The sequence below is a fragment of the Rhea americana genome, unplaced genomic scaffold, assembly GCF_003343005.1.
Source record: "Rhea americana isolate MKP2758 unplaced genomic scaffold, rheAme1 scaffold_250, whole genome shotgun sequence".
Taxonomy (NCBI): Eukaryota; Metazoa; Chordata; class Aves; order Rheiformes; family Rheidae; genus Rhea; species Rhea americana.
Genome location: NW_028186369.1, coordinates 481,594 through 507,590, shown reverse-complemented (window position 1 = coordinate 507,590; position 25,997 = coordinate 481,594). Strand labels below are relative to the sequence as shown.

Here is a 25,997-nt window from a genome sequence, read left to right as displayed (position 1 = left end):
TGGCATGGGGGCATGCAGATTTCTGAAGGCTTCTCCCCCCCCCGCCAGTTTCGGCCATCATCTTCGATGAAATGCAGCCTCTCCTGGCTTGGTTGTGCTGAGCACAGGTTTGGATGGGACCAGCACAGCACTGAAAGGAAACCAGAGGCGCTTTGTCTTGACTGGGAGCCCTTTAAGCCATCACTCGGGAACAATGGCCAAGCTATGGGGTCATTTGTTCTGGTATTTCAGCAGCTTCTCATAATTTATGGGATGTTTTGTTCTGCTGCTTGTCTTAGCTTCCCCCTCTCCACCCTCCCTGTCTCTCTCGCTTCTCCATTTCAGCTCCTCCTCCCCCCCTCGCTCCCAATTCCCCTAATAACTGTGGAGCCTCTCTGCTTTATGAAGTAATGGTATCTGTGACTTATTGAATTAGCTGTATGGAACTGGGCTTTGACACTGCACTTGTGGTCTGCTCAAGTGTGCAGGCTGCTCTGGGGAGCCAGTGTGCTAATATATAGTAGGCCCCTGCCCAAGAGATGGGGTAGGCTGAACTTCCTTTGGCTTTTCAAAGTAATGTTTCCTTCAGCAGGCAGCTCTGGAGCAGGCCCCTAGAAAGTAGGTTTGTGTGTGATAAATGTGGTAGAAGCACTGCAGTCTAGAAAAATAAGGAGACGTCTGTTTGTGGAGACTCTTATGCAAGGGGTGGGAAGGGGAGCTTAGCTGCTCACTCACTGGGCCACCATTTTTCTTCCGGCCTCCGAGGACACCTTTCCCTCAGCAATGTGGAGGCTGAAGGGGGTGGCAGGACATCCCCAGATGTGGAATCTCAGAGCTTTCAGTGTTGAAYTAGACACTGGGGATGTGGTCTGAATGCCCAGTTTTGTCCCAGGTGCCCTGTATGACCTCGGGGTGGCTAAGGTCTGCACACCTCAGTATATGTGGGGGAGCAGGAGCTGGTTCTCTCCCMAAGACTGGTGTGGCAATGATTCACTGATGACTGTGAAGGACTTGCCAATGCGGAGGGAGAGGAGCGAGCCCTGGAAATATCTCCCTCAAAGTATGATTTGCCTTTAGGAAAGCATTTGAAAGGAATAATTTATTTTGAGGGAAATCACCTTTCATCTGTGTTGTCTGAGTCATCTGCAAACAGATAGAGGCTCAAATGTGATTGCTGTTTTCAGTGACACAGATGCATCTGCTGCTGCCGATCCTTAGCCTGGAGAGGTCTTCACAACTGCAGACAAGTCACAGTCTTGGGTAGCTCCACTTCTGTAGCCTTGTGTTTCCTGCAAAGAGCCGGGAATGCCCCCACCTTTGAGCATTTGTGGAAAATGAATGCAACGTGGGTGTCAGTTCAGTGATACCCAAATCTGCACAGTCTGTGTAAGCCGRTGCTGACTTCTGCTTTCCGCTCCTGAATCCATGAGCCTCCAGCAGCCTGGGTTTTCTTGTCATCTGGAGAAAGTCAGCTCGGCTTGTGAGCGTCATCATTATGATGATGTTGGAGAGGTATAAATAAGGAAAAGGACTCTCCACGTGCGGTCGGGTGACCTGCTGCGGTAGGCCTTGACTCCAGGCAGGTCCACTGGTACCCATGCTGTTGGCATAAGCCGGARATCTAGCTTATAGAAAGAGCTGCTGAGAAAACAGCCCTTCAACAGCTCTCAGCAAGGAAGAAAAAAACAGACTTTACATTTGTTTCCCATGTCACTTCAGCAGGAAAAATTAAGCCTTCTGGGGAAATGACAGAAGAAAACTTTTCAGAGAAGACTAATTTCTAGGCTATCCCTTTTTGGGGCCAGAGCCCTTCTGCACTGAGAGCACAGGAAAAGAATATCATTCATTTCAAAGACAAGTGGAGGGGAAACAAATTTCAAAATATTGCATCAGCATGTTGTTCCCGGCGCTTCCCTCTGCTGGTAGCTTACATCACCAAGCCCTGGTAGGAGTTCTTCTCAATGCAGCATATCCGTTATCCTCAGTACAATTTGATATCTATGAAGCAGCCTATTTGTCAGATTGATTTTATTTTATTCTCATTCTCTCTTTGATATTTCCCATGGTCTGGATCTGCAAAGCCAGATGGATATTTTGGTCCCTACCAAGGATTGTGGAAGATGTTCTTGGTCCTGTAGGATCTCCACTGGTTCTTCTTCATGTATGTGTCCATGCCCAGAAGATGCCACTTGCCTGGATTTATATAGYAGTGTTCAGTGAGCAGCCCAAACTTCCTGGTTATTCTGGGGGGAAAGTGCAGAAAAGTTATAATCCTTGACATGAAGGGGAAACCTCATGGGTGTTTGAATCTTAGGACTTCAGTGCAAGTCAAGCCTTTCTTGACAGCTCCACATTTTGCTGCATCCCCCACAACAGCTGGTATTCCCACAGTGTCAGTGTGTTGGATTTGAGGGGGTGGGGGTTGTCTTAGTTCTCCCAGACCCTTTAGGCCTCACACAAAAATATCTCAGTGTATTTCTTGYGGTGGGAATATTGAAAATAGTGCTAGCTCCCTAGTGGTTGGGAATTTAGACTTGTAGATGCTGAACCTGGCTTATTCATGACCAGTTTTCACTTGGGGAAGGGCAATGCAGATGACTAATGTGTCTGGAGCAACCCTAGCAAAACTGTAAGTCTTTCTCAAACTCTAAMCTGTTGCACCCCCAGCCCTGGAGACAGCTTTAGCCAGGGAGGAGAAAGGTCCCCTGACCTTGCTACTACAAGGGCAACTGGGATCTGGAGATCCAGGAGGATCAKCATCTCTTGTTTCTAGATAGGCTCTTAGGCTCAGACCTAGCAGCCAGCAATTTGATGGTATTTGATACTTTTATTCCTCCCTTTCCCCTTAGATGGTGGTAGTCCCTGCTACACAGGTTTTCTGTGTTCTTCTGTCTCACTGATAGTTTCTTACTGATTAAGGCAGTTCTGCCTGATAGAGCTTCAGAATCCTTCTGTTCATCTTCCTGGAGAGCATGTCTCGGTGTCCAGTGAGTATGGGACCTAATGGCTTGAATGCTGGCAGGATGGGCAGCACTCAATGGGGTGGTGATATCAGAGATAAGAGTCAGCCCAGGACACTGAGACACCAAGCACCAGGTCATCTGGTGTGAATTTCCAGTAGATAAAGCACTGGCTTGGGACATAGGTGATCTGGCTTCTCTTAGCCTGCTGAGAGACTGAGGGAGAGACTCTTCCCCTCTTTGTGCCTCAGTTTCTCTCTCTTTAAAAAGGTGGTAGTGACACAGACTTCTTTTCTCRGACACTTTGAGATCTACTGATGAACGTGCAGGCTGTTACATCAGGAAACAAGTAACCAGGGTCTTCTGCTGGCATACTCAGCGGACACATTCCCTCAGGCCAAGCGACAAGACGCAGGCTGGCTCCCAGCCCTTAATTATCAGTTCAAACTAATACAACTTACTAGAGTTTRCTCTTAGGCTTTATAAGTTTGGGAACACAACCTGGAGCTATTAGCATGTGTTACGCTTTCAGCGAAGAGCGCCAAGGTTAAGGTTTCTGCACTCTGTGAGTGTACTGTGTCCTGAGCTGCTGMAACTTGCTCTGTCCAGGCAGCAACTACTAAAAATAGAAAGTCTTTCTTCCCCTGAATGATGTTCCCATTCATCAGCATCTCTACTSTAGAAGAGGAGGCAGTTATTCTGGTCAGAGGCAGTGGCAGGAGAGGAGGTGGGCGCACAACTCTTTCTAGGTCTGGGGAGATCTGGCCATGTATAATTTTAAAACAAWTTTTTTCATATTTTGTTTTTTAATGTCACTGTGCATCAGCCACTGGAATAAGAGGATGCTTACTCTTCCTATGTGATGGAGGTTTTAACCTTTCTTAAATTCTASCTTATGTAGAAGACTCAAGCCATGAAAAAGAGGTCTTTTTGTGTGTCCTTGTACTGGAGAAAAGCTTCCAGGGCAGAGACTGCCCAGAAGAGGCTCATCAGGATTTCTCATGCTGGAAGTGGGACAACAGACTCACTGGTCTATGTCATAAAGTGAAATTGGGTGAGGGCAAAGGCTTCCTAAAAGCAGCACCTATGAGGTCTAATGAGTCCCAGTGCTGTGCCAGGTTGCATAGCCCTGTATTACTGCCCTGAGCCCATCTTCTGTGCAGCCAGCCCAGCTCCTGTACCAGCCTCCCCTGTGCAATCTGTGCTGTYTGCACTTCATGCTTTGAGAGGGCAGCTTGGAGTCAAGCCCAGTGGTGCCCTAGGTCAGAAGGATGTTTGCAGCTAGCACACTTGGTTGATGCTTCTGCTTTCCATGTCTGTGCCTGATGTCTTGCTTACTGTCTAATGGGGTATTTGAAGGAAGGTCAGCTGTAAGCATGTTCTTGGATTTCCTCCTGGTGGAGTGCTTGCCTGCTTTCTGTGTTAGTGAAAAGTTGATGGTGTCAAGAGATCTCATCCTCCCAGAGCTTTCCTGGCCCTGCTCTGTCATGGTCACAAGCTCTGAAAGGCTTTTGACAAGCAGARAAGTATTTCTGTTCCTGGAATGTGAAGTTTCTCTTGGGCCTTATCTTTGGCCATTTTCTTCAGTGACTTGTGGTGTAGACAGGGCTGGAATGGGACATAACATTACCCAGGGACCCAGCGCAGCATTCTTTGTACACTGGTGTGCTCACCTTGTCCTCCTCCTGCACTAGAGTAGGATGAGGCAGGAAGGCTGTGGTTCAGACACAATGGTCCTCTGACTGTGAGAGCTTTTGTAGCCAGATGCTTAGCTGATCATGTTGAGATTTTCAAAGCCAGCTTGCTTTGCATAAACTATTGAGGCCTCATCTCAGTAGCAGAAAAGCTGGGGATGGGTTTTGGGATGCCACTGGCAGCTGTTGTTATTCCTTCCCAGCCTGGCCCTCATCTTTGTCCCTGCTGTAGGAGCTTGGTTTTCTGTGCTAGGCTGTGGCGAGCCTTCAAGGAGGTATTTGATGCCTGAGTGGCAGCTCCTTACCCCAGGAGAAAAACCAGCAGCCAGGTAGAGCTAACCCTGAGCTACACTAGGACCATGCATAATCTGTTGATCTCCTGAAGTCTCATGCAGGATGCTAGGTACCCCGCTGCAACACTGGCAGTTCAGTGACTTGCTTGAGGTTGCSAAGATGGTCTATGACAGAAGTAGGAGTTAAAGCTCCCCCAGCTCRTCCTACTTCCATGCTCTACCTGTAATAGCATACTTACTGGCTTCCACATCTGTGTTCACACTGCATCATTTGCTCTGCCACCAAATAAATTAGGGGRGAAAAAAGTGAGAAATTCTCAGGCTGGGGAGTCTGAGGCCTCATTTACACAGTACATCAAAAGATGTGATTGCAGCCTGTCCCAGCCTAAGCTAACTCGTGTGGACCCAGGGGTTAGATGCCAGCACTCAATAAGGACTCCAAATGGGCTTTTCAGGCTCATGCAGGTGCCCRGTATCTTGATCTCGGGTAGCTGTTATGCATACGTGTCATTCAGCATGCAGCCAGAAGGAACAGGAGCATGAGCATGGTGAGATGAGCCTTGGGAGCCCTAAGGATGTGTCCTCTACCCCTCTTTCTATTGAAGGGATAGTGAGGGRAAAGAAGGAGAGAGAGCAGCACTCACCAGGTGTTGGAGCAGGCCACTCAGCAGTGGTGAGACGTATCCTAGCATCTTGGTGATGGAGAAGTCCAAGCTGTTTAGATCTGGCTTGAAACTCCCACTCTGTCTCTGTAGAAATAGGGGATGTCCCAAGTCCTTCAAGAAATCTCTGAGGTCAGCTCTGATTCTATGAGGGTTGAGAGGCACCTTGAGACAGAGGAGAGGATAGCCTTTTCCTCCTCTATCTGCCCAGTGGCTGGGGAAGCTTTTCTGTGCCACATCCAGGGTTAATAGGAATCTGTGGAGTCATTCAGGTCCCTCCTGACATCCCAGAAAAGCRAAGGATGAAGTTACCAGTAAAGTGGATTGTTGACCAATTCTCACCTTCCCCAGATGTTCCTGTTACTCTTGCATTATCCTTCTCCACTGCAGCAAAATATATTGGTCCTGCTGGGCAACTGGAGATGGGGGGTGCTCGACTGGAAGTGCTCTGCAAGTGCTTACCTGAGCCCATGCCTGTTATTGCTCCAAGGCAACACAGTCACCTGCTCCTGTTGCTGCTCACAGCATCTCATTAGCTGCACTGAAGCCTGGGGTGCTGGGCTGGAATGGGTGCTTGYGGGGATGTCAAAGCCCAGGGTGCTGGGGTTGGGGGGGTGCTGATGGAARCATCTGCCTTGGAAGCTGTTTTGCCTCACAGCATGCTACAGCCTTTCATCTCTAAGGCCACCTGCAGCTGTTGGTCCCTGCCACTGCTTTACTTTTYTTTACTGCAGTGAAATCATCCTCTTATGTGCTGAGCACTACTGTGGAGGGGAAAAGGGCAAGGAAGATACCTTTCACTCGACACGTTTATTGTAGACGGAGCCAATAGGCTTGTATTGTTAAGGCTGTATAACACTTTCCAGCATAAGTTTGTTTGCTTATACCTTTGCCAGACTTTAACTGTTTGGTCTGAATTTTTCCATGCTCACTCATTGCCTCAGGCTGAACTTTCTCCTTCTTTTTTTTTCAAACTCAGCAGAAAGTTGGGGAAAAACAGTAAGTTTGCCATTTCACCCCCCGCCCAATCTCTTTTTCTGAGGATTTCTGGTGCTTTCGTGCTTTGGAAAAGAGACTTCAAATTTGGCAGGGTTGGTGCATTCCCCGTGGAAGTCAACCCAGATTTGGTCAAATTGTTAGACTCTGGGCAGTATGGTTTTGATTGCTCAGAAGAGCTCTTCAGAGGTTACCTGCTAAAGTCCCCAGCTAATCCATCTGCAGCAAACAGGCTTTCTGGCCACTGTGTATCCTGCACATCAGCTGCACCAAGCACTGGCTTACACAGCAGAAAGTTCCCTTTGCTAGAGGCAACCCCTTGCCCGCAGGTCAGGAATGGTGACTCAGGTGAATCCTRGCAGTTATCTGGCATTCTTCATTGGTAAGTAAGTCTAATGATCATTAGTAAGTCGTTATCTTTATCTCCATTTTCCAGATGGGGAAACTGAGGCACTGGATGTTGACATGACCTGCCTGTCATCTTCAGTGGACCAGTGGTACAGCTCAAAACAGAGCTCAGATCACCTTGTCAAGAGTGTTATCTGTCCCTTGTAAAATACCCTCTGCTGTAGGGTGCTGGGCTGGAGGCAGTCCATTTCAGCCCACCAGTGTTAGTGGTTTGGTGTCCTTCATTGTTTTGAGCAGAATCCAGGCTCCCAAACCCCAGTGCTGTGAATTGTSAGGACTCTTCTCCTGCGTTTTCTCCTGGAATCACTGAGGAGTTGTGCAAAGACTCGAACTTGAAGCTTAGTGCTCAGGACTGCAACATGACAAAACCAAGCATTACCCAGGTAGCCAGGCTGCCTGTAGTGTTTCCATCACAGCTAGCAATTTGTTTCCTTCAGCTGTGTGTACAACAGCAGTACGAGGTACTGGCCGGTGTGTGTGTGTTGCAGTGGAGACACCTCATTTCCAGGCATCAGGCCCTGCTGATGACTCCTCTGGCTTGTTGGTGTGGTCGCACTTCAGAGGTGTGGGGGGGATTCTACCAGGTCTCCTTGAGAAAGCTGGGATGCAAAATACAAAAGGGTTACTGGAGAGTGTAGACCTTGTAAGAGCAAATGCTTGCAGGTGAGGAATTGTGCATTAAAGGTCATCCATGAGGCTCTGAGTGTTTGTGCTTTGTAATAGAGCTGTTCGTTAGTTACTTAGGTGCAATTTCTTCTACTAAAATCCMGCAACTAGGAAAAGCAGAGGAAAAGCCTTATGAGAGAAGAGAGAGCATGTTCCCTTATGCTCATGCTGTCCTGTGAGACTTCAAGAAAAGGCATTTGTATCCCTTTCTCAACCACGAGTGTGCTTTACCGTCGTGGTCACATCCCTTGCAATGCATGGACAGGTAAGTATCTCCTGATGGTTGAGAATTTGACCTGGCAATTACTGTGTTTTTGAATGTTGTTCTTTTGTATGCGGTGTTGGGATGGAAGGAAGATCTTCTCTGCTTGCTGTCATGGGGGCTCTGACGAGTCCTCTGTGGGCTGTTATCCCTGCCTGTGCTTGGGCTCTGCCACCGATGATACCTCATCACTTTCGATAGCTAGAAGGAGAATAAAGTAACAAAGGAGATGGGAAAGCTCCTTTCTGAGGGAGGGGCCAGACAAATCTTGACTGGAAGGAGACCTAACTGGTGGTGAGGATGGTGAGATCTCTCCTTGGTAATACCATTGCAGGAATGCTCAGGCCAGTGTGAGGCATTTTATAGGAAAGTGGCAAAAAAAAGTTGACTTCTCCTTGAGGGTCACTGCATTTGGGCCCTGACTCCACTGGAGGTGCATGGGTGGGAAGGCTGGCTTTTTTTGGGCAGTTGTGAATCAATTCCTCTGGCATTGTGCTGTGTGGTACTGGGGTGGCCCATTATGCCCTGATGCCTGTGTGCTTTGTGCGTAGTGGGTGGGGGTGTAAGACCAGCAGCAGGATTCAGCGCAGGGTCTGGTCCCTGCTGCAGGAGGGGAAGAGCTAGATGGCATCTGTGAGGGGATGGCTCCAGGAAGGTTTTCYCAGGCAAGGTTAATGTGAAGAAGGTTGGAGAACCCAGTGGTTGCTGGGCAGGGAGCTGGTTTTGGAGCAAGGCAGGAGCAAATCCTGTACGTGAAGCTGTGAWGAATCGGGAGCCAGACTGGGAAGTGCTGCTGGCAGTATTTGTTCTGGAGGCCAAGAATATCCCCAACRGCAGGGTAGATGTTCTTGGTAGCGATGCCAGGGACAACATGTGGGTAACGGCCAGCATGCCTAGTGCTGCCGACTGGGTCCTGTTGATTGCTTTCCAACGGGAAAGGGGTTTTCTGACTCCAGTAATATTTACCAGCTGGGCAGCAGCTCTGGAGCAGGGTGTGCATTTGTCTGGTGTTCCATTGTGTCTCGGCTGTTGTCTCCTCCTCCTCGCRGAGATCAATGTCTGTGGCCTGCCTTTTATAACCCATTTGTGTGCAACCCTGGAAGTCTTCAGCCAGTGGTGCCTGCTTTCATTGTACAGCTTAGGCGCGCTTCAGTGGCTTCGTCCATGTTTAGCTGGATGGCTTGAATAGGATGACAGTGTGGAGGTGGCTTTGCCCCAGAAGGGATATCCCAATGAAACACTGGGGTAGATCACCTTGAGCAYTGCAGAGCTCAGGTTGGACGCAGTCTGTTGGGAATAGAGGTGGAAACAGAAACCAGGCAAGGATATGGGGGAATGAGCTCAGATTGCCTCTGCCGGTCCTTCCTGGCCAATTTTCTACAATTTCATGGTTTTAGAGGAAAGGTGGTTTACAATTAAAGCTGGATCTCACTAGCGTATTCTTCCTCATGGCACAAGGTGGCGCAGGAGGTTAAAGGATTTGTTTTTCTTCCCTGCAGACCTGGGTTCAAATCGATTCTTTCTCACTGGTGGAATGAGTTTGTGGGTCTCAGCCCCCCTGGTCTGTGGCTGTACTCCCATGTCCAGTGAACTGCACCCCCAGGGCCAGGCAGCGGGCACCCTCGGCTCCCACGAGGGCCTGTTTTCATGCCAGGCCGGGGTGGCCTGGGCRCGCGGCGGCCATCGAGCCCCGCGAGTACGGGCACGGGAGCTGGTCTCAGCAGGGAGTCCGCCAGTGGGTCCTGCAAGGCAGCACTGGCGCAGCGCGTTATCGTGGTCCGCGGCCTGAAACACGGAGCGCCTCTCTCCCGCACCCGCTTGGAGCCTGCCGCCACAGTGGCGGGAGAAGACAAATGAGCGTTTTCTCCAGGCTCCCGGGGGGGGAAGGGGGGGGCTCTGAGTGTTTCGCCGGAGGCACGGGTAGCTGCCCACAGCACTCGGAGGAGCCAGCACAGGCTGCACACTGTCCCAGCACCGTCCCCTGTGGCCCCTTTCTCTAGCCGTGACGGCTCTCCGATTAAGCTGCTGGCTCCAAGCAGGCTTGGGTTACCACAGCAACTTCTACAACAACCTGCTCCAACAGCCTCCCCCCGCTTCCTTCCAAGAACTGGGTATCGCAGTCCGAGCAAGGGGATGGGAACCAAGTTTAGATTAGTGTGGCCTTATACCCCTTCTCGCTCCTGCTGGCATGGTGATCAGGTCCTGACCGGATAGCTGGGAGTCCCCAAACTCATCATGKGAGTGCTTACCCCTGTTCTGCTCCTGCTGGGTCCAAGCTAGGACCTAATGACCCTATGGAGACTTTTTTCCACRCGTTTTCTCTTCAGTGATCTTTGAGATCAGGCGTCGTATGACTCAGCTTCTTCATTTGATACCCACTGTGAGAAGAGTTTGCACACATGCATCTGTGGCACAGACTGATGCTTGTTCCTGGCAGGCAAAGCAGGGATAGGATTTCCTCCTGAAACAGTGGCAGTGAGTCCCCGCTCCTCTTCTGCTTTTAATATGCGGAAGTCTGATTTAGTCAGGATGGTGCCAGTGGGTCGAGTTTGTCTTCCACAGCACTATTGACCTGTTTTAGCATCCGGACTCTTGAGATCCTAGGACASGAGGAAGAGCTGCTACGACGTCGAGCAGGTGCTCAGCTCTGTGCCTCAGAAATCTGTCTGCGCACCCGTCCCTACCTGCCAGGTCCTGCTGCTTGCGTRTGCCAGAAGCATCACACACATTTTAGATGCTAGGGCTGAACTGTTATTCAGTATGGGGCATGGTCAGCAGAAGTTGACACCGACGTAGGTCTTGAAAAGGGCAGTTTGGCCGCTGACCTTTAGGTCCTGTTCATTTGTGCTGCCTGGGTGCTGTGAGCAGGGTCGGGAAGCAGGGTGGCCRTGAGCTGGCAGCTCCCCGACTCAGGCAGTGACCCCCAGCAACAGGATCTGAGCTGCCCCATGGCAAGGGTGCTGTGGTTCCCTCCCAGGGGGTGCTGGGTGAGCCGACSGGTGCATGTCTCTGCATTGCAGAGAGCAAACACGTGCCGTGTTTGCAGGAGGCTGCAAGCCCTCGAGTGAGCAGAGCCCCAGGGGCGCTGCACAGTGGAGGGCTGGCCCTATCTGCCTCTTCTCGTGGCGTCAGTGCTTGATTTTCTGGTGCTGACAGAGGTGTGATCGCCCTGGGTGCTGTCTGTTATCGCTGTCAAGCCTCRCTGCCATGGCGGAGGTGCAGAATTTGCTTGCCTACTTCGGTAACATCTCAGGGGCCAGCCTGTCTTGCAGCTCGGTGCAGTTTCCATGAGGTTCCGTTTAAAACCAAAGGCATTCTCCAGCCCAAATTGCATTGCAGTCTAAGCCCTTCCAAAAAAATGAAATAAATACCCAAGGACTGTAATTCGAATTGCAGCTCAATTAGGGCTCATTCCCAATACGATCATAAAACCTCCAGTACGAAAACAAACAGCCCGACCAAACCACATCCAAGCCTGACAGCATCCTCTGGAATGCCTTTAAAATAACAAGGAGGGGGCAGAGAAAGATGAAAGCTGTGTGGCTGGGGTGGGGGGGAGAAAGCCCTTCATCCCCGCGGGAGAGCCCAAAGGTGGGATGAGCAACACCTTTAGGGACTGCCACTGGGAAGGAAGGGAAGGACACGATGGAGAAGAGGGCTGTTTATGAACAGGAGGAAGAGTTGTGGTCTGCGAAGCGAGGGATACGACMAGGAGAGGGCTGCGAGGAAGAGGGGTGGGTGGTGAGGAAGGACCGATGGGTATTTGTGGAGCACAGTGGCCGCGCTCGGAGTCGGCGACGCGGCGCCTGCCCGTGGCGAGCACAGCGGCACGCGCGGGAGGCTTGGTAGGTGCCTGGAGCGGGGCCGCGGGGAGCAGGGAGCGCGGCGCAGCTTCCAGCTAGGGTGGGAGCAGGGCCTGCGGCGGCTGCCACGCGCGGCCCTCGCAACCCTGGCTTGCACCGATTCCAGTCAGTCTGGTGCCGAGGTTCGGATTTCACTGTGGACTTTAAACCCAGCCATATTTAGCGTGCGCTCCTCTGGCCCGTCAGGGAGGGGAAGCCACAGCACAACTAATAAAAAAAGCCAAACAAAAACAATGTAATTAAAGAGACTCAGCACTGCGTGTTCCCATAGCAAGAACATTTACCCAAGACTTCCTTGCTCAGATACTTAATGTCAAGCAGCAATTACAGGCTGGCATTGCAGGGAGCGCGGCGAGGAGGCTTCACCCGTCCTGGGAGGCAGGAGCCGAGGGGCCGCTTGTAGCTGCAGCCCAGCAGACCTGGCTCGGCCCMGCCGCTGCACCAGTGGGGTCAGAGACTGAAGAGCTTTCGCTGTTGGGAGGTGCCGTGGGGACCAGCGGCACTGGGAACGGGGGGACACCGACGAGCTTTTCTTCCTCAGCACGAGCAGCAGCCRCCAAGCAGCGGTTCCTGAAGCCCTCCAGATGGGAACATCCTTATTCTGCCACGCACATACCCAGCTAGCTTAATCCCTCAGAAACTGGGTTGTGCTTAAGCAGAAACCCAGATTTTTAGTCACAAGCCACCAGGCAGGGCAGGCCAGAACCTTTGCTGGGGTAAATCATCAAAATAACCCTGAAGCCAGCAAAGCTGTGCTGATTTATACAGCTGAGAGCCTGGCTTGACATGCTGACATCACTTCTCCCCTCCAGCATCTCCTTCTTGACCCAGATCTGTGGATGGAGCCGGTGAAAGTCTCTGGGATTTTGTTTTTCCTCAAAGGAAAACTCCCAAGGACTGATTTATGGTGGCCAGAGTCAGGCTGTCCCATGGAGAGAAAGCTGTTGAGGGGATGCCTTGTCAGCCAGTACCTGCCTTTCAGAAGCAGTACCTGCCTTTCAGAAGACTTCCTTGATGGATATGGTCTCCTGGCTGCTTATAGCATCAACTCTGTTTGGTTTTGTTAATTTGTTTTTAAAAGAAGGCCATTGCAAATGGTCCCTGACCATGATCATTGAGGAGAAATGTCTCCAGTGTGGTGGATGTTGCATGTAATACGCATGTAGAGATAGAAGAGATATATAGAAGGGGACAAGTGTGTACGTAGGCACAGCCAAAAAGGTGTCACTTTGTGACTACAGCGAATACACAGTAGCAATCCTGATCGTGATGGAAGACAGGCTATCATGGATGCCTAAGGAATTGAAAGTCTGATTTCAGTCATATTTTAACGGGAGTTGAGCCACAGGCTCCTTCTGGGCTCATTTAAAAACCCCAATCGGAATGCTTAATTAGGAAAAAAAAAAGAGAGAAAAGAAAAAGCATTATTGTATTGCAACAGAATTTGTTTGAGCTTCTCCGCTCCCTTCCTCCCTCAAATTTACTGCTTGGCCTGCAAAAATGGTGTGTTTTATGGAAGGCCAGGCCTCCGCAGACTGTCAGCAAGTGATCTACTTGGCTGGCTCTGAACCTTTCTTAGAGTCCCAAAGCTTTTGCTAACCTAAAGTCTCTGTCTCTTAAATTTAGAGYGTATGATTTACAAGGGACTTGGCTCAGGGGGACTTGTGGTAGATGGCTGGCCGCACTGGAAGGCTCTTCCCGCTGCCCTGCCAATGGGACATGGCTGTGCCTTGGAAAGACACGCTGCRATTGTTCTCGGGCTGATTCGCCTCGGCGCTAGCGCTGCGCCGGCTCCAAGGCGGTGGGACTTTGCATGTCCCCTCCCTTGGGCTGCATTTCCCGGTTGCCACAGCTCCTCCAGCGGTTGCTGCACCTGAGCAAGAGCCAGCATGAAGAAACATCTCGCTGCCCTCTGGTTGGCCCAAGAATGTCCTTGCCTTAGGCKCACATGGCAGCTACGTGGCTAATGCAAGGGTTCAGCAAGGAAGGCCTGCAGCCTCCTCTTTTGGGGAACAGTCTCTACAGGGAAGTGTGATGCAGTGACTTTGCTTGCTCTGTGAGTCCTTTGCTTCTTCCTCTGCAGTGGTGCAAGGAGCTAAATGCTGGGGTGAGATGCGGATTTTGCCTAAAGTGTGGACTTCACCTTGATGTTCATTCAAGCATCAAGTTGCTAAGGAGTTACTCTCAAAGCCAGTGCAGTGCCACGATGAGAGCAAAGAGTTTCATGGTCTTAGGGGTCCCATCCCTGCCACTGGCTTGTTGCAAGCTCCTTGAGAAGAGTGTGTGCCTGGTATGGAGGCCCAGGGTCCTGGTGAGACAATCTGCAGTAATAAGTGCCAAAACAGTGTCTGATGCCTGGCTGCTTGGGAGATCCTACACAAACCCAGTGCGCTGGGCAGCAGCTCCTGGCCTTGCTGCTATGCTGAGCCAACAAATGCTTCTCCTAGCGTCAGGCTAATAGTATTGGGCTTCTGGAGCACAAGCAAAAATGTACTGGGAGGAGTAGGATCTATGTAAGTTAGAGTTGTTTTTGCTCAACAAAAGAGGCATGCTCATTTCAGCTCCATTCAAAACAAAATGCAATGGGTTTGCCAAGTGGGGAAAAGAGAAAATCTGTAGGAAACAAACGAACAAAGCCCCGGGTCTGGTTTGCTGCCTTTCTTCAGGCCCAGGTTTGATTAAGCAAGCGCATTTTCGAGGCAGGCAGATGTTTCTGCTGAGCAGAAATGTTGACAGTGGCATCTGGCAGCATCAGACTCCGGTGGGTGCTTGGCAGGCCTTTGGCGCTTGGCCAGCGTTTGCATGACTGGGCATGACCAAACTTTGAAGGTACAAGTGGGGCCAGGACTGTGAAAAGCCTACCCAGCTCTTTCATGTTTGCAGGAAGGGATTTCACGTGGGCGCTCTGCACGGCAAAGTGGCAGGAGCCCTTTGAAATCCTTAGCCAAGCGCGGGGCCCTCAACAGCTGGTTGAGTGTTTTGCGGTGGCTGGAGAAAGATACCTGARCTCTTCATTCATTTTGCTGTCTCARAATTAACCCTTGTGTGTTTAGGTCTTCACTGGACTATTTAACGAATGCATGTCATTCCATCTTTGCATGGCCTGGAATGGTTTATGCTCTCTGTTGCTCAGCGCGCATGTAGTTGCGTGTGCTCTATCTCTGTGCAGTATTTGGCAGGCACCTCCAAACCACAGGTTTGTGCTGGTAAACAGACAGGGCTGGAGAGCTGCACCCAGGTCCTGATTTAGAGGCAGGGCTATGCACCATGGCTCCAGAAGATCATCCTTAGAAACCACTCTGGTGGGGGCAGGTTTCCGCCACATGTTTTGATATATGTAGAAGTAGAGGAGCTGTCATTCAGAGCAAAGCACTGCCTGCCCTACCTGTACCAGTGGCCATGGCTGTGTCTTGCAACCCTCGATCCTCCCTTCCACTTTTTGTTCACCATCTACCATCCTGATATCCACTCAATAGGGCTGTGTCATGAATTGCGTTGGGCAAATATTCATGGTTCATTCACTTCTTATCSTCTGTTGGCAAAGCAGTGTCCATTCGTGCCCTCTCTAGCATCTCCATCTTTGGGCTGTGCCTGCAGAAAGGAGATCCCTCAAACATGGGCAGAGCCTCCATGTACTCCCCAAATCAGCATGAATGGCTGAGCAGTATGACCCATGTTCWGCACTGAACCCATGGCACACTGAAGGCACAGCATCAAGCAGTCCCTAAGGGCTTCCCACTGGACTTACCACACAGTGTGCATCCTGCTGGGGAAGGGCCTAAAATACCAGCGCATAAGCACATCTAATCAAGATATTTTGCAAAACCATTGTAAGTCTTCAAGAAGACTACTCAGCCCTACTCAAAGACACCACACAACATCTGTGAAATATTTAAGTATCTGTTTGAGGTCCATACACCTTGGGATAGGCTTCAGGTAGTGATCATCTTTTGTATTTCTGTACACTTGGTGACTGAGAGATCCTGCCTCGCTGTGCAGGATCAATGGCAGTGTTTGAAAATTCCCTGGTCAGATCCGGAAGAGCACCTTTTACAAACGGGCCTGGCACATGCATTTGGGTTGGACCACAGATGTGTTTCTGGTGGCTGTTTAGGAAATCTTTCTTGTGCCAGAGTGCAGGGTAACTGGTGCACAGGCTGTTCCTATGAGTTCTGTGGCTTTACAGGAATGCTAAATGTTGCATTTTGCCCTGTGTTTAGTGTGCCTTTCGGTAGGCAGTATGGTTATGAGTGCTCACTGTTTTGGGAAGCCCTTCCCTACTCCTGTGCTGTTTCAGATCCATGCTCTATTTCCCCGGTCTTGAAGAATTGCTTATACTCAGACAAAAGGAGTGGAAAATGCAAGTGCATCAGCGGTTCCTCTTTGTGCTGGAAGTTGTATTTCTGGTTCATGTCCACATGAGCCGAAAGGAGCTTGATTGTGTGTTAGGAGCTAGAATAAACTCTACTGTAGGACATATAGCAGCTGAGCAGGGCTGTAGAGTGCAGTTTCGTGCAGAATGTATACACTAGCTCAGCAAAGTAAGCAGTATCCTGGTCATGTGTTCAGTGTAAGTGTGCTTGAAAGAGAAAAGACCTCCTCGCTCAGATTTCTTCTGAAATAGCGTGTACATCAATGTTCTTGYGGAATTTGCTGACTGCTCTCTTGATGCAAGCTCCCATTTCCAGGGGAGGTTGGCTAGACTGGATTGGGTTTGGTGTAGTTTCTCTGGATAACTGCGTTTTCCAGACTTGTTCTGTGCTTTGCCTGTTCCTTCGCTGGATGACTTTAGGAATTGAATTGGACTGCAGTTCAAGAGCGCATCCCTGGAAACTTGCACTAACATACCATTGACATCCATTGCACCAAAGCGGCCAAGCATTCCTCATGCCACCAAGCTGTAACAAGCACTCCCAAGGAACAAGCCCTTGTCCTCTTCCCCACTCCAAGTCTTCTCTTCCTTTCAGAGAGTTAGCACCTTTCATCATCTGTCTTTTAGACTCCCTTTTTCTTGTACGCAAAGCCTCATGGCTTTTTTCTCTGCTGCGTAAGGCTGCAGATGGCTGGGAACAGTTTCTCTAAGTGACAAGCCACCCACACTGCTCCTGGGCACAGGAGGCATGGTGCTGAGCTCATGTCTGCCACTCCAGGCTGGAATCTGCCCTCTTGCTGCCAGCGTGAGTAGGCACCATGATGAGCTCATTCTTTCCAAGGCCAGTGTCTGAACAGGGTGGTGGGGGGAAGGGCTAGGAAAGGATGGGAGAGCTTAGTGAGGTCTTAACAGCCTCACTCTTGGCTTTTGGCTTGAAGACCATCACCACAACTTGCAGTGGGTCRTGCATATCAGCCTTCCACAGCCCAGGCTCCTGCTGGCTACAGATGACCTGGGGTATTTATTGTGTGCTCACTGGTCCCAGGCAACCACATCTGCTGACCTACAGGCAGGACAGTCATTGCCAATCCATCTAGGTACCTCCAGCTGCTGTGCCTGAGAGGAGACTGCTTGGCAGCAGGGAAAATGAAGCATGCGATCCTCTGTGGGTTTGCCGTTCTAGTGCAGCAGACACACATGTGGCCTGTGCTGTCTGTGGCAGAAGCCTGATCTGGGCATTGTCCACTGCTGCACATGAAGGTTGACTTCGCTGGGCTTAGCTTGGGGCAAATGGGGTTCATAAGGAACCCCAGGGTATGGTCTTTGCTTCTCAGCTAACAGGATGGAACAGCCCTGTCTGACATGGACTGGKTCTCTGCTGAAGTCTCAGAGAGGCTACACCCTTAAACAAAATGCACTTAAAATCATATAATTACAACAATTATTAACACTGTTTACTAGGCCAAGATCTGCAGCACTGGAAACATTAAAATCCAGGATATGCAGAAACCACAACATTATAAACTACCCAGTGGATTTGCTTGTGTTCATTACAGGAAAAGAGAAGAATAAAATGAAGTTGTCTTATGCACATCCATCCTCATGTTTTTTTTTTTTTTTTTTTTTTTTTTTTGACTCCCACCCTCCTGGGAGGGTCTGGCCAACCCTACTGCATCCTTTAGAAGTACCTCAGCCTTTTCCATAGGCTGGTTGGTGGAGTCTTAGTAACTGATTTTTGTGGATTTATGGCAGTGCAGACTTGTTGTCCATGCCATCTCCCTCGTGGTCACAAATACATCCTGCGGCCAGAGGGCTGAAACACTGGCACAGGAAGGCAGCCTTCCTCATGCAGTAGTGTTTGCAATAGTCTGTAGGCAACTAATTAGCAACAAGGACTGATGGTGGTTGAGATAAATTTAAWTCAGTTTCACTGAAACCACAAGGGCAAAGGAGCTAATTGTAGTGTCCCTGCCTCCTCTGACCTTCTCCCACCACCATCCTGGCAGGATCAGGCTTTGCCATCAGGGTGAGCTCGTGTTGGCTGATTGTACCTTAAGGACACGACATCTGTGGGTGTTGTTTTCAGCTATCAGTTGCTCCACCGCACAGTTTAGCTCTAGATAAATCAAGACCATTTCACTGAGTCCAGATGACTCATAACCACAGGGCAGGAAACTCTTTTTATCTTTGGGGCAGCCAGTTTAATATAGATTGATGTTCACTCCTGAGCTCTGAATAATTTCCATCTCTTACTTCTCATTAAAGGCAAATCAGATGAGGGAAAATATAGAGAAATTTCTCTTGGTCTTCTGTTTCTACTCTCTCTGAATAACTTCCTCCAAACTCTGGTGTCTGCCTGTACTGGTCATTTGCCATCTATATTATTTGGTGTAAAAAAGACAACCCTGCTTCTGCTCCAAAGCACACTCCTTTTTTCTGAATGTTGATTCTGCAACCATGTATACAACAGTGTTCTGTTACACCAGAACTGTCTAACCCAGCTTCCAGAGAGGTAATTTTAGGGTCTTCCATTCTTTTCCTGAGGTAGGAGAACATTATGGCCTCCCTGGATCAATGGGAACTACAAAAGAATGAGGTACTCACAGACAAGCCTGTTAAAAGGGCAGTCTTCACTTCCAAACACTAGCTAGGGGTGAAGAGAAGAGGAATTATGTGGCAGGGAGCTTTTAAATAAGAGAGAAGGGGCAAGATTTTGCTTCAGAATCTTTTGAGTCAATTATTTCTCTTACCTAAGTACATCAGATAACACTTTGTTTCTTTGGGCTTAGTCCATGGGTCAGGACATGCCTTCCTGGTTGACTCTTCCTGAGAGAGTGCCTCAGGGATGGCTGAGTTTTCTCTCTGAATTTCTGTCCACCAGTGACAACAGAGCTGCATGAAGCTTCTCTAGTCTTTTGATTTGTGAGGTCTTGTATCTGCTGTGTGTTGAGCCTCAGCACCTTGGCACTAGAAGTATTCAGCTGATCTCCTGTTCCAGTTTTGACCATGCCAAGAGCTTCCTTATGTCCGTGATGAAATAACAGGAGTACAGTCTGGAATGACCATAAGGTGAGGAATCTGCATCCAGAACCAAGTGTGTCCCATTTAGTCCGGAGCTGGTTCTCTGTCCCATTCCCATATTACACAGGGTCTCTGCCCATATAGTGAAGCCACTCATTCCAGATCCTTCCATGTGGAGAGCTACTTCCCTTCCTCATTTGTTAGAAACAGTAAGACCCTGCCGCATGAATTTCACTAACCTTTGTGTGGAGACATGGTTGGTCAGGGGACTAGGGGAATGTGGAGATCTGACTTGCCTTCTGAAGTTCGAGTGGTTGGTGCTCTCAGTATATCTGCTGGGTCTGTTTCCGTAAACTGGGCAGCACAAAGCCCTACATTTGGAGAACGCTTCATCCCTAGAAAAATCCAAAGCAGCAATTCAACACTGCAGCTCAAAACTCACTCAAGACATCTCACTCAGTAGGCTGAACCCAGTGAGATGAGATGACTGGCAGGAGCCAACCTCCCCACCATTTACTGCATTTAAATATCATGGTAATAAAAGGTAAAATCATTAAAGCACTTCTGCAGCCTACTGTGCCTAATCTGAAATCAGGATGATGAAGAGCACATACTGAGGTTGTTATTAATATCTTGCCTTCTCATGATGGCTTTATAAACATCATCATCAGTCACAGCTTTGTGGCAGCATTTTTGACATGACCTTCTAGATAACTATTCTGTTTTTTGTCATGCTTAACCCTTGCTTGATATTTAACCAATGAAATGGCATGGGCAAGACTTTGGCTCTACATATTTGACTTTATACACAAGGGTATGAAGTAAAAAATGAGAGAAGCTATGTTAAATGTTGTTAGACTAAATGCTCGTTAGACTTGATGCTCTTTTACTGGGAATTGTGCCACTGGCTACAGCAATAAGGGGATCAGATGTTTGACGCCAGTAAAAATACTTGGTCCTGTAACAGATGGCTCTTGGGCAAAAGCCCCATGTAGCAGCGAGACAAAACTTGCACTGAAAATAGGGGACTTCTGCTGGGCAACATTCTGGTGTGAACACAAGGGTCAAGTCCAGAGAGAGAGAGAGAGGCAGCTCCCCATGTGCAAAGTTGAGAAAGGATGTCCAATTTCTTAACCATCTATTAACATAYTTGTCATGGTTATTTAAAGAAGAAAATCAAAATCAGAGTGGAGAAAAGATATTTTAGCTTAATTAAYGTGGACTGAAGTTTAGAAGCTGAGGAGGGACTGTGAAGCCCTGATCTTCCRATGTGCAGGAGGTTGGGAGTCAAACAGTAGCTAATCCCCTTAGGGGCCTGGTATTTTTCTTGGTGCTATTAAAAGATGGCCATTTCTCACTCTCATTTTGCTTTCAGATGATGTCATTTGCTTGAATAAAGACCCTGGAGGAAATCATGTACAAAAGAGTGTTCAGGGATTGTGATAAACAGTGGGAGACAGGTTCCCATTAGAAAGATAAGTACAGAGAGTTCAAATGAGGCTATCCTAAGCTGACTGCAGGGACAGTGCTCACCTGGAGTATGTTCAGGAGGGTAACAGAGGTTCTTTGCCACTGCAGAGGAGAGTGCAGACCCTGACTACCAAGTGGGCCTGYGCAGCCCCAGCCAGCAAGATGCAGCTCTTCTCTGGATAACCTAAGCATTAAGAGACCGGGAGCAAGATGCTTCTTCCCGATTTTATGGATGGGGACCAGTCAGATAGATGAGCTCCCTGAGGTTGCTTGGGGTTGCTTGGGGTGTCTGAGCAAGTAGCTGAGCATGGCTGCCTGGGCTCCAAGAGCCCTTGAACCTGGCCTGGAAGGAAATCTCTCATCTACAGGGCTTGTGCAAGCACAGAGGGACTCCCATGGGGCTCAAGAGACAGCAATGAGGAGAAGGGAAAAACTGGCCTTCTGTGATAAGATACACATATTAGGCCATTGCTGGCATCTTTTGCCACCTTCCACCTTCCCCATGTTTGATGGTACCCTGAAGCAGAAGTGATCACGTCTGGCTTGTCCTGGGTTGTGCTCTGGTGTCTTAGTGCAGCCCTCTCACCACAGATGGCTTGCCTCTGGATTTCTGGTACACCCTTTCAGCTGCACTAGGCTGGGCATTCACGCGCCTTTTTTACCCCCCATCTCTTTTCCATTTTATAGGTCATCCTCCCCAAAAATGACACAGCAGATGCGAGATCTCCAGCTGGCACAGGCCAGGAAGCCACCAGGGCCTTCCTCACCGAATGCTGCCAAAAGGCTCTACCGAAACCTGTCGGGGAAATTCCGCGTCAACTACACCTCCTTCGATGAGGGCAGCCTGGCAGGCAGGAGTGAGAAGGAGAAGCTCCGCAAGTCCTACCTGGTCAGTGCTTGATGTACCAGCCCTGACAGTGGCCATTCCAAAGCCCTACCCAGTGTCCCACTGATGGGGAAGATGGATGCAGATGTGGGTGACAGCTGTTACCTGTTGTGGCATTGGGGTGGAAGTCCAAGATTACATGAAATGAAACCCTTCTGTGTTTGCTCAGCTGGCTGTGTCTATAAAGAATGAATACCTTTAGGATAGGGGCAGCCACCCTGTTTGGTGTCTCTGGGGCACTAGTGAAGTTCTAAGGTGTTAAGTGGGATAAAAGAGTGTTCTCTTGTGCTCAACCATCCTTCTTTTCTTGCTCTGTCCAGTTCCAGAGCAACGCTGCTCTCTTTGAGGCTGTGGAGCTGCAGGATCTGGACAGGGTCCAGGAGCTTCTGAAGCAGTATAGCCCTGAGGAGCTGGATCTCAACACCCCGAACAGTGAGGGGCTGCTGCCCCTGGACATCGCTATCATGACCAACAATGCTCCCATAGCCAAGGCCCTTCTCCAGGCAGGAGCAAAGGAGAGTCCACACTGTAAGTTGGTATAGGGTGAGCTTCCCTGTCTGCATCTCCTGTTTCTCTAGCTCAGCAGAGCTGGAGATACTGGATAATGGAGTCTGGATGAGGAGACTGTCACCAGGGTGGGAGAGGCTGCAGCTCTTTGAAGCAGCTAAGAGGACAGGCTCTGAGCTAGCCAGTGCATGGCTGATATCTCCACTCTACATGCCAGTGGAGCTGCCAGCCACAGCACTTGGACAGCGCTGGCCATGCACATGCTGCATGAGCTAAACTCACTGGTCAGCTATCAGGAAAGGGGAACTAATCAGGGCTTGGGACACACATGTTACGGACAGTAGAAATCTCCCTGGAGCCTAAGCACATACTCTGGTAAGGATCTCCCAGAACCAGTGCAAGATTGGGTCTCTCTTGTGCTGTCCCCAGGTGCTTGCAGTTTGTGCAGGTTGTCACTAGGAGTGAGGTCCATTATCATACTGGTGGAGGTGAAGAGCAGGGCAAGAGATGACACCATGTATGTCCCTGTGGGCTGACAGCAATCCCAGGGCAGCAGGCAGTGGCTGGGTCCTGGACCCTGAGTCTACTGTGGAGGTAGAGACATCAAAGATGGTGGTCAGGGTTTAGAGCAGCTGGACAGATTTTATCTGCTTCCCTGAAGCCCAGACTAGACACAGTGTGTGCCCAAGGTCCAGCAAGTTGGAAGTGGACTGTGCTGCAGCCACAACAGTTCTGATTCCATGGGCAGCTGCACACATGGCAGCCCGTACTTCTCATGCTGGACACACCAGGCAGCAACCAGGAAAGGTGCTGGCTCCACATTTAAGAGTAGATGAGCTCCATCTTTAAAACCAAGCAATTAATAGTGCTGTGGTAGGAAGAGGAGCCTGGCCCTTCTTCATCCTCCTGCCCCTCCTCTCCCAGTCAAACACTGGCGAGAGGAGGACATGGGCCAGTTGACTGCTCCCCAAGAGCAGTATACTGTGGGGAAGACTGGGATTTGGGGTGCCAATGGGGCCTGGGCATGGCTTAATCATCTTCTCTCCCTTTTGATCCTTGCCGGGGACACGYCATCCCTGCCTGCATGCCCCCCGCAGTTGTGAGTTTGGAGAGCCGTTCCTTGCACCTCTCCACACTGGTGCGAGAAGCAGAGCAGCGTGTCAATGAGCTGATGGCACAAGTGGTGAATGAGGCTCCCAACACTGACTGCTCTGAGAAGGAGAAGCAGCTCAAGGCCTGGGAGTGGCGATACCGGCTTTACAAGCGTATGAAGGCTGGGTTTGAGCATGCACGTGAGTGCTGGCAGGAGGGGTGGGGGACAGTCCCTGCACTGAGGGGGAAGGAAGGGAGCGATGTGTGGTTCTAGAGTTGCAGCAGCACCTGTTGTAAGAGCAGCCAGCAGCCTGCAGCCTAGGGGCTTGCCTAGCAGTCACTGGCATGGCCTGCTCTAAGGCTGCCTGATGGGTATGATTGCTTTGGGAATGTGTCCATGGTCTGGGGTGGGAAGGCGCGGGAGGGACACAAGGTAGTAAGGGGCTGGGAGTCACAGTCATTGCTGTAACAGTCCTTGTATTCTCTGTCCCCAGGAGTGCCGGACCCTCCCACAAATGTCCACCTCTCTGTGGCTAGCAGTTCCTCAGTGCAGGTGACCTTCTGGGAGCCCCTGAGTGTTAACTCAGCTGTTGTCACCAAGTATAAAGGTCAGGATCTTGGGGAACCCATGCAACTGCTGCATACACAATGGAGGGAAGCACCCCAGGTGTATGAGTAGGATATAGATGGGGCACTGTCCTTATACACGTGAGGCCAAGACCCAACACTGGTATGCTAGGACATGCCACAGTGCTGCCAAGTCCTTGGAGAGCTGCATTTGCACTCAGACATGGGAGGGATCAGGGCTGCACACTCCAGAGATGGCCTAACTACCAACCAGACCATTGAAGCTGGCCTGAATCACCATCCTGGACCAAGCAAAAGTCCAGGATGCCTCTTGTTTGCCACCCTCTCATCCTTTACGCTGTAGAGCTTTGCAGTCTTGCCTCTTCCCATGCTGGTCTCTGTGTCCTGCCAGAACAAGGCCCAGTTGGTGTTAACATCTGTTTCTGTTCTCCCCAATGATTTAAACCCTGGTACGTTTGGCTTCTGGGAGAATTCCCCTCTATCAAGCACCACTAAYTCCTAAAGCATCATCTGTTTATTCGGGTTGCGTCCCTCTCACCTTTGTCTGACCCATCTGTCTCTCCCTTTTCACCTCTGGGCTTGTTCTCTGCCCATGAAGACRCTGACCCTGTCTGATATGGCTCAGGGTGGTGGATCACAGTTCACAGGGTCCAGGCAGTTCTCCATGTTGTCACCTTCCTTGTGGCTCCTACCCTCTTCCTGCTGCCTTTGATCAGCTGTGTCCAGCTCACACAAATAATCTGGTTGTAGTCCAAAATCAAGTTTTCAGGTTAGCCTCTCTGCAGCTACTGGGCTCCAAGACGTTCTAGCCACCCCCGGCAGCCTCCTCTGCTCTGTGCTTTGTGCTGAGGCTACCAGGGGACRCATGGCTGAAGCTGCCTGGCAACGCGTGGCAACATGGGACTCTCTTTCCTTTCAGTTGAGTGGAGCTGCTCCCCCACCTTCTCCCCACCAGTGGGAGAGGCTGTGATAGACAAGCTGAAAAATCTGCACTTCACCATCCGGGGACTCGTGTCGGTGAGTTGTCGGGGCATCTTGGCTGTTGGTGGGGATCTGGACTGTGGGTGGAGAGGACAGGGGAGAGCCCACAGCCAGGCAAAAGCTGTTGGCTGTGGTGCAGCCCCCATGGCTGCTGGTTGGAATAGGTTGCCTGTCTTCCACCAGACTGAATGCTGGGAGGCAATGGCTCGTCTTTTCAAGCCGGAGAAATAGAATTATTGCCTTGTGCATGAAATTTTCTGCACAACCTGTGAACAGCTAGGAGCCTGGGGCCGGGAGAGGTGTCTATCTTTCCCTACATGGCTGTGGCTGCCTTTGTGAGACACAGCGTTGGCAGTAGGGAAATCCCCTGCAAACAGCGTCTAGGGACTTCTCAAGTGAAAGGGAAAACAGACTCATTCACTAAGCATCTGATTTATCCTCTGTCCCCCGCCCCGCTCCTGTCTCCACCCATGTTCCTCTTGGCCAATAAATCAGCAACTTGTTCTTCTGCCACCTGCAAAGATCAAACCCTCTCACCAGCTCCATAGCTAATTGGAGAGGAGAATCAGCCCATTTCCATCTCTGAAAGCTTAACAAGGTCACGAGCTGGTTTGGGCCAAGACTCCCCACTGTTTTATCTCTCTGAGAACTGCAGGCCCCAGGCTGCCTGTCAGCTGTCCCCTTCTTGGCGRGCTGCAGTCCTTCTCCATGCACACACACTGGAGCAGAGCTCCAGAGCATGTTTTGTGGGGAAAAATGAGGTGGGCATGGTGACTCTCGTCTTTTAAGGAAGAATGGGGAATTGGGTACAGAGAACTGCAGGCTGAAGTAGTGTAACAGGGTTTGGATGAAACTGGATCATCATGTGGTGCTGTACAGGTTGCCCCTCAAGTGTGGCACCTTCTGCAAGCACCAAAGGCAAGTATTAAAGTCCTTGGTTAGTGCCATCGCAAAATCTCTTGTAGTTGAGCCTGGGTGGTTAGCCCTGCTGTACACTGTGGCTGAGTTTAGCAAGAGCTGTGCTTTGGGATGGGAGCTGTGATGCAATCTGAAGTGGGGACCTGAGAGAGGCTAGCTGTGCAGGCAAGCCATAGGGGGGTGAAGGTGGGAGAGAGAAAGGATGGATGATTGATAGCACTTATGTGGGAGGTGCAGCACTGAAGATCCAGGACAGAATGGGAGGAATGGCAAGGTCATGGAGGGGAGGAAGACTTAGATGTGATTAGAAGGCCTTAGAGAAGCCAGAAGTGTCACAGCCTGGGGAAGAGAGACAGAGTYGCTGTCAGGCAGGAGAGCA

The 25,997-nt window shown here is 50.1% G+C and overlaps 1 protein-coding gene across 7 annotated transcripts in view; it reads left to right on the top strand.

Annotated features, from left to right (window-relative positions):
- LOC146594720 (ankyrin repeat and fibronectin type-III domain-containing protein 1-like) overlaps positions 1 to 25,997 on the top strand; it is a 302,120-nt gene that overhangs the window by 259,617 nt on the left and 16,506 nt on the right. For all 7 annotated transcript variants that reach the window (XM_085307013.1, XM_085307012.1, XM_085307010.1 and 4 more), the window contains 5 exons: positions 21,334 to 21,535; positions 21,853 to 22,060; positions 23,137 to 23,331; positions 23,626 to 23,739; positions 24,639 to 24,736. In XM_085307013.1, the coding sequence (XP_085163139.1) occupies positions 21,334 to 21,535; positions 21,853 to 22,060; positions 23,137 to 23,331; positions 23,626 to 23,739; positions 24,639 to 24,736 (817 nt within the window). The remainder of the gene's footprint in view (positions 1 to 21,333; positions 21,536 to 21,852; positions 22,061 to 23,136; positions 23,332 to 23,625; positions 23,740 to 24,638; positions 24,737 to 25,997) is intronic.